This window comes from Strigops habroptila, chromosome 1 (assembly GCF_004027225.2).
Source record: "Strigops habroptila isolate Jane chromosome 1, bStrHab1.2.pri, whole genome shotgun sequence".
Classification (NCBI taxonomy): domain Eukaryota; kingdom Metazoa; phylum Chordata; class Aves; order Psittaciformes; family Psittacidae; genus Strigops; species Strigops habroptila.
Genome location: NC_044277.2, coordinates 78,538,278 through 78,552,312, shown reverse-complemented (window position 1 = coordinate 78,552,312; position 14,035 = coordinate 78,538,278). Strand labels below are relative to the sequence as shown.

At 36.7% G+C, this 14,035-nt stretch overlaps 1 protein-coding gene across 4 annotated transcripts in view; it reads left to right on the top strand.

The window, feature by feature from the left end:
• Positions 1-14,035, top strand: part of CDH12 (cadherin 12) — a 228,098-nt gene that overhangs the window by 121,410 nt on the left and 92,653 nt on the right. Inside the window, exon 1 of one of the 4 annotated variants that reach the window (XM_030504753.1) lies at positions 8,665-8,725. The exons of the other annotated variants lie outside the window; for them this stretch is intronic. Coding sequence (XP_030360613.1) covers positions 8,674-8,725 — 52 coding nt within the window. The 5' untranslated portion in view covers positions 8,665-8,673. Of the gene's footprint in view, positions 1-8,664; positions 8,726-14,035 lie in introns of those variants that run through there. 4 annotated transcript variants of the gene reach the window in all.

Genomic DNA, 14,035 nt, shown 5'->3' with positions numbered 1-14,035 from the left:
ATTATCATTGGTGGTAGCAGTAGTGGTTTGTATTATACCTTAGTTGCGGGACTGCTCTTATCTCAACCTGTGGGAGTTACATTCTTCCGATTCTCCTCCCCATCCCTCCGGGAGCGGGGGGAGGAAGAAGTGGGGGGAGTGAGCGAGTGGCTGTGTGGTTCTGAGTTACCGGCTCGGCTCAAACCATGACACTTTCTCTGGGCCACTGCACAGCAATAAGGTATCTCTGAACTGCTGATTTAAAGGAAAGGTATGGGATAAGAACTACACCAGCACATCCTGCTGATTTACTGTAGAACTGAATTTGTGGCAGTTCAGTAATACCTGTACTGCAATTTGAATGCTTTATATTTTAGCCACCTTTATCAATTTACTTTGGGTGGTACAAAGGGACAGTAACAGTGATGACAGAATAGGTTTTATGGCAGCGTAGTACAAGGGAGTTTGGGATACTAACTCACAGCTTACCTCGCAGGGATGTCCTAATGGTTCATTTCCAGTGCTACTGTTACCCAGACTGACTACATCAAAGCCCACATGTGCCTCCCTGCCCATACTGCAAATGTGTTTTACGATTTGAGTGTTTACTTACTTGTGGACACAGTGTGTGTCATGTTGGTACTGCTGTTATCAACAGTAGAAGTTTTAAACTTGTTAGTAAGATCTCATTTAGTGAATGTTTTTCATCAGCAGATTCTCAGGCCAGATTTGTAAAGGTAACTTGGCACTGGAAGAGTCTTATAAGCCTCTTGTGGTTGTTTTGGTTTTGGGTTTGGGTTTTTTTCTTGGTATAACGAAGTGTAGGGCACATAAATGGTTTTGAAAACCCTAGTCAGTCTTTAAACTCCTAACCAGCTTTTAATAGCTTGAGCTGTACCATCAAGTTCCTTAAACAATGCTGAGCATGCCTGATGTGTAGGCACCTAAATTTCACTAGTGCACATTAGAAATGTGAACCAAAATGTTCTGGCGATTTGGCCAGATAGTTGGAGCAATGTCTCTGGAGCCCAACCAAATCAAACACAGATCAAATTCAGCATTACTGCAGTAGGTGACTTGAGGTGTGCCATGCAGGGTTAGATATTCACGTGGATTCATTTGTCTGATTCCAAATGAAGTATCTTAGTACCTGCCTGAATTTGGACAAAAGTAAATTTCTATGAAATTTTTCCATGGGTTCCTAAAATGTCACCTAAACCTGTCCCCAATCTGCTTGTGCATAGAACCATCTGAGCTTTACACTGCTGAGCAGCTAGATGCCAATTAATGCCTAAGCACTGTCAGAAATCATAAAGCAGATATACTTAATTCTTTGTTGGAAGCCAGCCAGTGACATTTTCAGAGTTCAGAATTACATCCCATAGAAAATGTGGCTGGAGGAGAGGTTGCATGTTTTCATTTTGCAGTGAGGTAGGTAGAAAACTCACACAAGATGCCGCAGATGCAGCTTTAATCCTTCCCTTTTTTGAATACGACCTCCTCATGTTTTAACCACCACAGCCTTTCTTAGTCTTTCTCCCTTCTTCCTTTTATTGGCCTGATGAATATTTAATGATCCTATATAAAACAAATCAGCTTCCTCCTTTCTCAAGAGAGTGATGGTCCAAGCATTCACTTAAGAGGTAGGAAATAAGGATTCAACCACCATATAACAGAAGAGTGACTTAAAATAATTTCTGTCTCATGCATCCACTGGGCAATCAGGAGGGAACATCATCTACTTCTACATTTTGTCAGAATAAGGTTGGTTTAAGCTGTTAACACAGAAAAGGTTTTAAATTGTTTTTCCCCACTAAATAATTTCTGAGAAAGGCATCTAGGCATTAGAAGGCATCTAGGAAGCAACTTTTATCATTGGTGTCTCTTACAGGTTACAGCACCTTTTCACTAATAAGCTTAGTTGTATGGATCTTATTGTTAGGCATCTAAATAACACCAGGTAGAAAAAAAAAAAATTAAAAAATCTGGGCTTATTGCATTTTGCAGTGGCTCTTTTTATGATTCATGCCTTCAGTATCTCTGCACTGTAGTTGTTGCACATAAAAGCACCATGTAATGTTACTTCTCTGTTTTATAGCTGTAGTCTTGAAGATGGTGAAAGCTGAGAAGGAATATTCACTGCAGAGTTTATTTCTTAATGTATGTATGTTACCAGAACTGACAAACAACAGGTGAGAGTGTATGTGCAAGGGAACTGGGCGAAATTCACCTTAAAAAAATAATACGGTTTTTTTAATATATTTTTGAAAAAGTTAGGAAAAAAAAGAAGTTGAGTAATAAAAGAAATATGGAATAAAAAGCTAGGAAGCAGCTTATTGGTGAATACCAGAGTAAGAGTTTAATGTTCATAAAAAATCTGAGCACGATTAGTTTGGTGAATTGAGATGTTAACCATGTTGTCTGTCTTATGTGTATGGGAAGGACTGTGTATGGATTATTAAAATCCACTTGATATTTTTTTGACAAACCTTCCTTGTTGTGTGGTTCTTCACTGTGTGACTGTCAGACTTAAATTACGACGGCTGAAGAGTGCCACATTGTCATCCAGTAAATAGTGGTCTGTATGCAGACTCCAAATGATGAAGGCTGACAGGCTGCGATAGTTGGAAAATCTCCTCCAACTGTTAATTATCTGTATGTTTGTCCAAAGCAGTGGCATTTAGGGTCTGAGATTTTATTATTATGTTGTTGTTATTATTAGTATTATTACTGACATTTCGCAGGAAGAATGACATACTTGTTTCCTGTAGCTTTGTCCTGAGAAATCAGTCAGGAAATAATCAAGATATAGAAAGTCAGCAAGTCAGCAACATAACATGTTTCAGTATTTTGTCTGATTTTAATTTTGAAAGAGTGTTGAAGATGGAATAGTCTAAGCAACTCTAGGTAGAATTCTAGTGAAGTGATTCAACTTCCAGCTGTACAAAGACTCGAGTTCATTTCAGTGATTAAAATGAAGGTCCAGCTGTCTGATAGTGAATTTATAACCCACATTTTTCTTTTTGTTTTCCTTTTATTTTATTTTATTTTATTTTATTTTATTTTATTTTATTTTATTTGGAATTAGGATAGAATTTTGTTTTGCAGATCTTACCACTCTTGATCTCTGGGCAGAATCAATACCTTGGATTGTAAATTATTTAGAAATTAAAAGGGGAAGACAAGAAACTCTGGATTCATTTACATTTTAGATGATTGATATGTAGGCCTGGTTTTGGATATTAGCAGATGTAGATTCATCTGTAAAACAATAACGCAACAAATATTAAGCAAATACTTTCCTAAGAAATGAAAACACTTTTTTTTTGTATGAGCTAAGCCGTAAGTGGCAAGATGTGTAGGCCATATTTACGTGCATTTAATTTTAGGTTCAGTATTTCACAAGTTCAGAATTTTATCTGTGTCAAGGCTTGCTAATCTCACAGGTTTTAGAATTTATGAATAAACATAAAGAAGTTGTGGGGGCTGGCATAGAAAGGCAAATTTCTAGAATAGAATCCTAAATACAGTTGAAGAAGGGTGAAACTGCACTTCAGCCTGGACAACAATTAAATATGGTCTGTCTTTACCATTTTTATCTTTCCTTAGTCTTGTTTTTTGTTCTCTTTGGTTGGTTGATTTTAGTTTTGTTGATGGTTTTTTGTCCAGTAGTGCCAAACAAAGCATTGCATTTTATTTGTTTTCCAAAGACAAGTGATTTTGATCATCAAAATAGAGAGAAAAATGCAAATCAGGGGGAAAAAATCCCAGATCAGGCTTAGAATAACTCTAACGAGTAAATGATTCAAACTCATATCTGATAAGAATTCAAGGTTTCTACCTTGATAATTTTAACAGCATGAAGTACAGAGTTAGACATTTTGTATCATCCTTACCTAGAATTTCCTGTATCATAGCTGTGCCATACAAATATTGAAATAACTGTATTTATGCTCAGAATTCATTGCATGTTGTACTGGTCTTTTTTTGTCTTCTGTCTTGTTTAAAGAACATAATGCGTGGCAATGAAATTGGAGTACTAAAGAAGCCTTTGAATAAGCTACAAGAGCTCAAAATTAAAATTAAAAAAGAATACTGCACCCTTGTTAGAGAGAGAATTTCACATCAGTGTCCCATTTTGCTCTTTTTTTCAAAGCTCAGGTATTGTAATTAAGGCAGTAATAATTTTTCAATGTGTTTCTTTTTAAAAAACAGATTACAAGTGAAATATTTGGGAAGTGTGTATATATAGTCATGTACACCTTGACTGACATCAGGAGAAGGCTGTATTGTAGTCACTGGTGTTAACTAAGTTGGTTGATGCTGCAGAATTCTCAAATAAGAGAAATTCTTCTCAAAGAAGGAATGTTTTAAATGTTGTGATAAAGATTTGTCTGACCATAGTGCAATGACAGCAGGGGAAGGCAAACAGATATTTTCTGCTTACATTACAGCTGGGAAAATGAGGAGGCAAGGAAAGTTAATGCGTAACAGCTAGATTTTTCCTCAGAGATTTCTTGCTACCAGTTATGCCCCTAATTTTTTGGTTATGAATAAGGAGCAGAAGAACACAGTGAAGGAATGGCCATGCAAAAAGGAAATGAAACTATATCTACTATATTACCATATATCCTTCATTCACTCCAATAATCTCAATTTCCTTCTTTTATTATAATTATTTGGTTTCATTTGCTTTAGTACTTTTAAAAGGGTTCTTGAAAGTAACCATATGCCTAAGTGATTGCTGAGTAGTTATGTTCTTAAACATTTTTCTTGAAGCCTAGCTTTCATTCATATTTTAGATGGATCCAAGGCTGTGCTGACCCCAGAAAACTGGGCTGTGGAGCAATTTAATAGGATTCAGGAGTGGAAATCCTGATCTGTCCTATTATTCAGAATTTTACCTAGAAATAACTCTCTATGAAGAGGGAATAACTTCTAATGCCATGGCTAGAGCAGTGTAATCTTTTGACAACACTCGAGCAGCAGGGAAGGGAGGAGGGAGAGCCAGCCTGGGTGGCAGGAGAAACTCAGGACAGGGAGGAAGAAGTCAAAGGAAGTCCCAGAAAAAGACACCCCAAAGCCCTCGTGAAGGTTCATTTCACTGCAGAGCTCCTTCTGAAACTGCTCGGAAGCCTTCTGACAAAACATCTGGGGAAGCGAGATGTTTTGGATATATATAATTTTTGTACTGGAATGGTAGGGATACTGCATTCGTGAATACCATGTAGATGTGAAGTGAGAAATTCATGTAGGCTTTCTGAGAGAGGTTTTTCAGCATTAGTTTTTAAATGATCAGATAAAAAGGCATAAATTCATTTCTTTGGCATAACCTAGAGCTGATGTGCTCCTATGTATCTGATTTTGTGCACACATCTGTCTCGGCATATTTCAGCTCTCAAGTGCTAACAGGCAGATGTTTGTACAGTAGCATGGCAGCCCTCCTTGGTGACTGGCAGAAGTTCCACAGGTCATGCACACTTGTTTTTTCTCTTCACACATTGTGCTAGAAAATACTTGATCCCTGTCAGAAAGTTTATCTGATAGAGAATAACAAGTACTGTTTTCACTGTTAGAAATACTTTCATTTTTATCATCAGGAAGATAAGACATAGGCATGCCTTTAAAATCCAATCTGTACTATATGCTCATCTATATTGTACTCTGTTTCATCCAAACTAGACAAATAAAATGCCATATTGAATTATTTCTCTTGGTACTGATATTTAATCTTAACTTTCTGATACCTGGATATGTGTTTGGTTTCTAAAATCTGAGGGGGAAAAAAAAAAAAAAGAGGCTCCCAATTGTTTGATTTTTGGTTGGCTTTTTTTTTTTTTTTTGTAGGTACCTGAGCTACCTACAGTCTGACACTATTCCAATTTGCAGAACATGAAATATTATCTACTGAAAGTCTACTGTGATGAATTAGCATTTTCAATGACAGTTTTCAAATTTTTCATTCAAAACAGAATCTGACAAGATTTCAGTTTTAAGATAAAACAGTGTCAGAGTTACAGAACTGCAACTGTATTCCCACATGCAGAAATAGATAAACTCAAGCTCTTGATTAGATTTATGAATCCGAGCAATTCAGAACCTCGCTCTACTCCTTGGCTGTTTCTCCCCGAATCTCCCATCCGTACTTAGGGACTCCCTTCTGACAGTGAAGTAGTACTGCAATATGAGAAATGGAGTCTAGCCAGAAATCGCAGGCCTGTATTGATTTTGTTTATTTATTTTGTTTGCAATTCCAATTATGTTTCTCCAGTTCTACTTGAGACATATGATCTTGTCTATGTCCATTAGTAAATATATATTTTTTTATTTACTTATCCTATGTTCTGCAAAAGCTATCTTAGTTTTAGAAGGAATATGATTCTTTCAATCCAGAGAATTTTGTGAGACTAGCTGTTGTAAAACCAAGAGGAGTATTGCATGTAGCAATATATTCTGAAAATACATGGGAAAAGTTACCAAGAACTTATCTTCCACTAGGCTGAAGAATTCCCATGATCTTTACTTTTACAGATGTCCGCATCAGTTCTGAACATTTTTACACTCTCTTTGTAAATGAGTTCTACATTTCAGCAAATTCCCAAGTATTCCCGCAGATCTTATGCCCCAATTCTGCAAAGCAGTGTATCGTTTTATCTTAGTGCTGATTATAAGAATATTGAAATACTTCTTTAAAATAGATCTAAAACATGCAGCTTTAAATTTTAAACTACTCTTATAAAGTAGTTTATACTTTTCTAAAATATCCATACTATATGTAGAATAGCAGATGACCCACACTGATTAAATGCTTATTAAACTAAGAATACTGAGGGAAATTCTGCTAATAGTATTTAAAAGGGAAATAATATAAGCATGTCAGGCACTTGCTGTCAGAGCTCTTTGTCTTAAAGGATATTTTCTCACCTATATTTTAGTACAATGCAATTTAAAATTACACATTATGGTGACATGCAACATTCAGCATCGTTCGGTTTTTTTGGCCATAGGCCATATGAAAGGCTGATGACCTTTAAGGATGCCTTTTTCATACATTTGGTTTTCTAAGATGCTGGATGTGCCTTTCTTTTACATTTGTACAATAAGAAAAGCATGTCACACCTTGGTGATGTACACTATATTCACTTTTTCCACTGGATCCTTTCCTAAAGCAGATCTTCAACATAGGAGTAGAAATTTAATTTTCCTTTCTTGTCCATTTTTCATCTGGGGACCACACTCTGACATTGTATTTTCTTGTTTCACAAATCTGTGCTTATGTTTTGAAATACATATGCTGTTGCCCTGGAGAGTCATCAGGACCTAATTTTATTGGGGAGTCAGAGATGTATATAAAAACTATTTCACATTCTTTTAATATTTGTTTCGTGACATGGAGTTAAAAAGAGTTATGACACACAAGTACGTCTCTACAAGTAATTTTTTTCTTAGTTCACTGACACAGAAGATTAGGGTCACATAGAAAAATTACTTATTTTAGGGTTAAAGCGTGAAAGTTTCAAAACAAATGTTGTCACCTTTCCAAATAGTATTTCTGAGAAGTTTTGGGTGAAGCTGTTCAGCACAAATTTTGAAATATCTTTGACTAAGCTGAACCTGGTTTTCAGTGATTTTTTTTACCCTCCAAAATTTAAATATTATGGGATTATGTTCCCAAGCTCAAAAACCAGTGAAAAGTATCGTGAAGACTTTTTAACATTTGGAATGTAAATCTTACCTGAACATCGAATCTTTTTTTTTCAAAATGGCTATTGCAAACTTCTGTGGAGACTCAGTTGTGTGCTAAGAACAAGATCTGACATCGGCTTGGAGGCTGCATGGTATCTGTTGTGCATATGGAGATGTTTTTAACAGTAGAGTTCCCAGCAGAAGTCTAAACAGCCTTTTGTCCCAGATGTCAGTATGCAAAAGGTGTGTAACTGCAGATCTGTAAATGTAGTTAAAATGTTCATGAATATTAAATACCGTAGGATTGGGGGAGGGCGGGGGATGTTGCATAGGCATCTCATAGTACTTTTAGAATCTTTCATATGACAAATAGGAGTGGAGAAAGTAGGGTTTCTCTTCCTCCTGAAGAGACTTAGAATTACACTCTTTTTTCCACACACCTTGAGTATTTTGAAGGTACAGCAGAACTAAGTGATTTGCACTCACTATTTCGTCTGCATGGTTCTGGTCCCAGCTGGCTTAATGTGTTCTGGCTTAATGTGTTAGACTGCTGAGATCTGATCACCCTGATAACACCGTAGGGTCAAAGCTGGGGCTACTGATCTCCAACCATCTTCAAATTTACTCATTACAGTGGCTTTCACTAATTCACAGTTTTATTAAGCTACCAGTGAGAACCTGACAAATCACCTTTCTATGCTTGAAAACACCACTGAGCCTGTAAAAGGCAGGTGATAATACTGAGAATCTGCATTGAATTCTAATTGAAATTAGCCTAACCTGAAGGAGAAATATATTTTTGTTCCTAAGAATATAGTTAATATTGACATTGCCTTAGGTAAAAACTAATCACTAATATTTGCAGTTCCGGAATGGATTATATTACACTGTATTCAAATCACCTTTTATATAGGAAAATTGTAATGCTCAACTTCAGAAGATTCAAGTAAAACAAAGTGAGCAATTCTCTGGCCAAGGGATCTGCACAGCTGGCCACAACTCCTCCAGATGTTTACAGAGGACTTTATTCAGCTGTCCATATCTGGTGTCAGCCTAAAAGGTGAGTACCTGAAGCATCTATTCAAAGGCAGCTCAAGGCACTAGATAGATAGGCTGTTGTGGGGGCCAAAGAGCAGAAGTGTTTGGGAATGAGGCTGCAAAGGACTCCGCGGTCAGCTCCCTTTGGGTGGTGTTCCCTCCGCTGTGCACAGTGGAGGCAAGCCAGAGTGAGGAACCTGAGACATACAACATACAACACAGCCTGGTAGACCCAGGCAATGGCAGGTATTTTGTGAGCAAAACATAACCAGAATAGCTCTGAGAGCAAGTATAAACTTTGTAACATACCAGTTATGGTTTGTGTTTTTAAAAGCTTGGCTGTATTTTAACAAGATGTCAGGGCTTATGGTAGCTCTTCTGAGGACGGCAGTGAAGCACGCAGCTCTGTGACTGTGATTGTGCCGTAAGCCGTGAGCCCATCCATGCCATGTACATGGCCGGCCCAAATGGGGCTCCTCCAGACCCCAGCTCTTTCTTCCCTGTTGCAAGCATTACAAAGTGAAGGAGGTCTAGGATCAGTATCAATATTAAAATGTAAAAAAGGAATTGAGCTTTCTGACGTACAGCAGTTTTACACGATTATGTCTCCAGTAGAATTGAAGTTGCTTCTGTTTTTCAACAGTATGAGTTATCTAAAGACGCTGAGGGTCATGTTTCAGTCTATGGAAAGCACTAAGTGCTATGCTAGACAAGCATCATACTTTTGTAGGAAAGAAAAGCTAGAAAAAGAGAAAAATAACTTTTTTTCCCCCTCCTGATGCAGAACTGTTTAACCTCTGAAAATTAGCTTTAAAAGGATTTTTTGGCCAGAGTATGGGAACACAGATAAGTTCTGTGTTAAATTTTAGCTGAATATGATTTGAAATGGAGGTGATATTAAAACATGAAAGTAACAGTTTTAAAATGAAAATAAAAAAAAAACAACACACCCCTCCAGGAAAAAAAAAAAAAATCCATAATACATCAGTCTAAACTGTGATGCATCAGAAGTATCAGTATGTGACTGCATGTGTTTATTACGTCTCAGTGTGTTGTTTCACTGGCTTTGTACTTGTGGTCTGTGTAATCATCCTCCCTGTTGGATTTCATGTAAATTCCAAGTGCAAGCAATACTTAGCTCTTCTGGAAGCATTTCACTGTACAGAACTGCCACACGAGGCAATAGGATATTCCCATTGCTCGGTGGTCCCCTTGTTCTTTTGGCCTTATCTTTCAGCCCTTAGGGACTGAAGCTGCATCTGCTGTGGAGCTGTTTCTGTAATAGCTCTCTGACAGGCTGTTCCAGGTAGTTTGTAATTAGACACACCCAGATGGCAGGCATTGAGCGGATGTCCTGCCAGCTTGGGCTGGATATGGAAAAAGTTTTCTTTTGATTCCGCATGGTTTGTCTTTCTAATGTTTTTTCTCCATTTTTCTTCACAGTGAGCATTTGAAATGTTTGTTCACAATTTCTAAAATATGAAGCACTCTAGTTTTTATTGCAGCTCTAATCTAATCTAAGGTACCAAATTTTCACTGTGCTTGGTGTAATCTGAAGCCTAGACATATCCAACTCACGTTACTCAAATGCTGTCATGAACAGAACTGCTTACTTGTGCTTTGATACAAAATCTTTATCAGCAATTAAGATTTTGTTCTTGGAAAACAATTAGCAGATATGTTCATGCTGCCAGAGACATAAGTAAGCACACTCCATCATGTCTGTGTAGCCAGCCTTGCAGATCAAATGAATGCAGCTACCTGGAATAGAGTCTGATGTTTTCAGTCACACGAGTAAACACAAAAAACAGATCTCTAGAGTGAGAAAAACTTGTTTTCTGACAGATGCTTTTCACAGTAGAACCATACTTTAAATGTTTAGCCACATGTGACATTGAAAAGATTTTGATGCAGAATACTTACTTACCCAGCAATTTGAGGCAGAACACCTACTTACCCAGCAATTTGACCTTTGTGTTCACACTGCTGTGCTCCATGCTTCGTTTGCCATGAATGTTGATGTATTTTTCCCGGCATTCAAGACAATGACAATTTTAATTAAAAAGTTCCTGTATCATTCCTCTACCTTCGTAAGCCTGATATCACACGGAATTAAAAAAAAAAAAAAAAAGAAAAAGAAATCATCAAAGCTCATGCTAAACCTCTTGGATTTGCAGTACAGCATCCTGTAATCGTCGATATTTTAACAAAGTCAGTTGTCCAGTATAATCTTCTACCGTATTGTCATTTTTGGAATACAATGATTTAATTCAATTAAAAACAATGTTCACAAAATGGCTGTGCGGCAGACTTAGTAGCATATGATGTAAGAATTTGTAAATATTTAAAAGTTATATAAGTAAATATGTAACCTGGGACCTGAAAATAAATTTGAAACTTTGAAGACAGCCTTTGTGAACCAGAATGCTTTTTTTGAGGAGGTTTCGAACACATTTTTACAACCTCGCTGTCAAGAAACATAAGTAAAACATGATTAAGTCATTATGTGTGTGATGCTAGAATGATAACAGATTTTCACAATCCATGTGAGGCTTGCTGTGTTTTTTCTTGTACACTGCTCTCTGTTTTGGCGGTCTTTGGAAGGAAGTCTTTTAGACTATATTATCTTAAAATATCTTGCATGAGAGAAATTACACTGATGGTTGACTGGTGAATATGCAGGATGTCCACTAAGCTTCTGCTTAGTCCTGCTGAAGCCAGCTGAAAACCAAAGAAATAGCAGAGGTCTATGGCAAGGAAATGGCATTTATAACTTTAAAAATAAAAAAAAAACAAACCCAAAACCCAACCAAACCAAACCAAACCAAAAATAAAACCACCAGAAAATTGTTTGCACATATTAGATTTTATAAGCTAAACAAGAACTGTTTCCACTTTTTCATCATTAGACTATAACGGAGTTGGTGTGACTATCTGGCAAGATGCATGCAGCCACTTTATAAGCAATTTCATTAGTTACTATGTTGTATTTAGATATGTTTTAAAATATAAAAAATATAAATAATATATAAATATTTAAAAAGTAAAGACAAACCTACTCAGTGATGCAAAAGCATTCTTCTAAAACATTTCTAGAATCAATCCAAGTCTGAAAATTTTAAGATGCTCAGTAATTATTTTACATTATTTGATCATTTTCACATGTATCTTTACCTCATTTTCTAATGGAGAGTGGAGTAAAAAATACAGAGAAATCATAAGTAAGAGTGTTTTGCAGTTTTTTCTGGCTGATTGCATGCAGAATATCAGTGTCTTCTGTCATGGGCTTTCAAATTTGATTTTACAGACTCAATAGATCTAGAAAAAAGATTGGTTTAACTTTCAGGCTCCAAGTCTTTATCTGACTGAAATCAGAACTCTGAAATTCTTGAAATTCACTCATGACTAGCGAAAATGTATTATTATACACACTTATAGTGTGTATAGCAAAAACCTTTTTAAAGTTTTATATCTTCGTGTCCAGTGAAGCCAGGGGTATGATGCTAACCACTGAAAATCCAATTTAGTAAACTTTATGTAAATTGGCAGTGTTTTAATATATTCTGGACAAGCAATGCAGTTGTGCTTCTGGTAGCATTTTTTTAAAGGCCATAATCAGGCAATTGCTGCAAAAATAATTATGGTAATTTAAAATGTTTTTGTGCCTCAGAGGTACCATCCCCAAGTCCGAGCTAGCAGAAAGCATGACATGATCATCCCTCATCTGTTTTAGGGGCAAATTATCTGTCTTGGCTTGAGTATTGAAGGTTGCTCAAGCTTGGCTGGGGAACATTGCACTGGGTTCAGGTGCACAGAGCTCACAGCCAATGTTCTGGCAACTTGGCTGTGCAAGGTCTGACCTAGAGGAGGTGATAAATGCAGGTATGGAAGTACACAAGGGGAGCAGCCAAAGGCACTACATCTCCTGATTACAGGGTGCAACAGCAGAAACACAGCTGTGCAAGATGTACTGTTTGCATTGTACCTGTTGTTAATTGTACTAGCAAATGGCAGCAGGGTGGTGCAGTGGTTGTTTGGCTGTGGTATAAGACAACATTAAGAAACTAATATGAACGTTAAAAGTAATTTAATCAAACCAGTGTGGTCTCTGCCTGGGGTAGTTTATGTTGGTGTTGCGGCTTTTTTGCTTTTGCAACCTATCCAAGCTCTCATTCATCTCAACGCAGCATGGCATTAAGCTGTATAGACTTAACTAGGCAATTTTTGATAGCTTAGTTCAAGGATTTAGAGTTTTGGCCTTTTTAGTGTTTTAACTAACTTTCCACCCCTCTATTCCGAGAGTATTTAGTACCTTCCGCGAATAACAATACTTAAACTTGAAAACCAGCATAGTCTTTATAAATGTGATGATAACTAAACAAAATTTTCTCTTTGTCTTTTAAATGAAACTGACAAAACACGTACATGTCACTGATCTTAAATGAATGTTAACTCAGAAAATCAGAGGAAGGAGAGGAGAATGTTCATATTCAGCCTCAGTTATGTCTATATTATTAAATTATCTCTGCTAGTCTGCCTATTATTTTGTGCTCTGAGTCCTTTCTTTTCCTGCCCTTGTTCTCATTCTTATCTTAGTTCCCTAAGAGTAAGTTTATCTGATTAAACGGTAATTAGTGAATTCAGTGGGGCTGCATATGTGTAACTGAGAACAGAATTTTGCCCGAAGAATTGTTTTAATCAAATGTGAAATAATTAAAGGAAGCTGGTGTATGGTTTTTAATATAATGACTTAAAAATCTAAGGATTTGCAAGGAAAGTTCCTGGAACAAAATCCTTTCTTAGCATGTGAAGTAAGCAGAGAAAAGGGCACAGCACATATTGTGTTTGGTGGATTGTCCTTTCATATTTACTTTCTATTCGATAAAACTCAGATATGCACAGATTAAAGAGAGAGTACAAATAAAGTGCATGAGTGAAGAGAAATATCTTTGAATTTAATATAAAATTAGACTCAGACTCTTATAATTGCTTTATTCTTTTTAAATTAAACCTTACATACTCATAACTACTTTTAATGCAAAGTTTAAGTAAGTTGTACAATAGTTATTTTATTGGTTAGTGACTTCAGAGAGCTGGGAAAAAAAGGAAAAGATCTCCCCATTTGTTTTAAGAATAACATCTGAGGAAGCTTTATTTATTAGCTGGTTTGTAGGTAGCAGCTGCTTTATATGTCCTACAAGTTGAATTCCTGTATTGCTCTGGAGGCCAGACTGGGTGTTACCAGATAAAGCACACACAGGAACAACAGAGGATGGAAACTGCAGGACAAATGGGCAGGGGGTGTAGCAGGTTGCAGGCTGTGACTCTCACT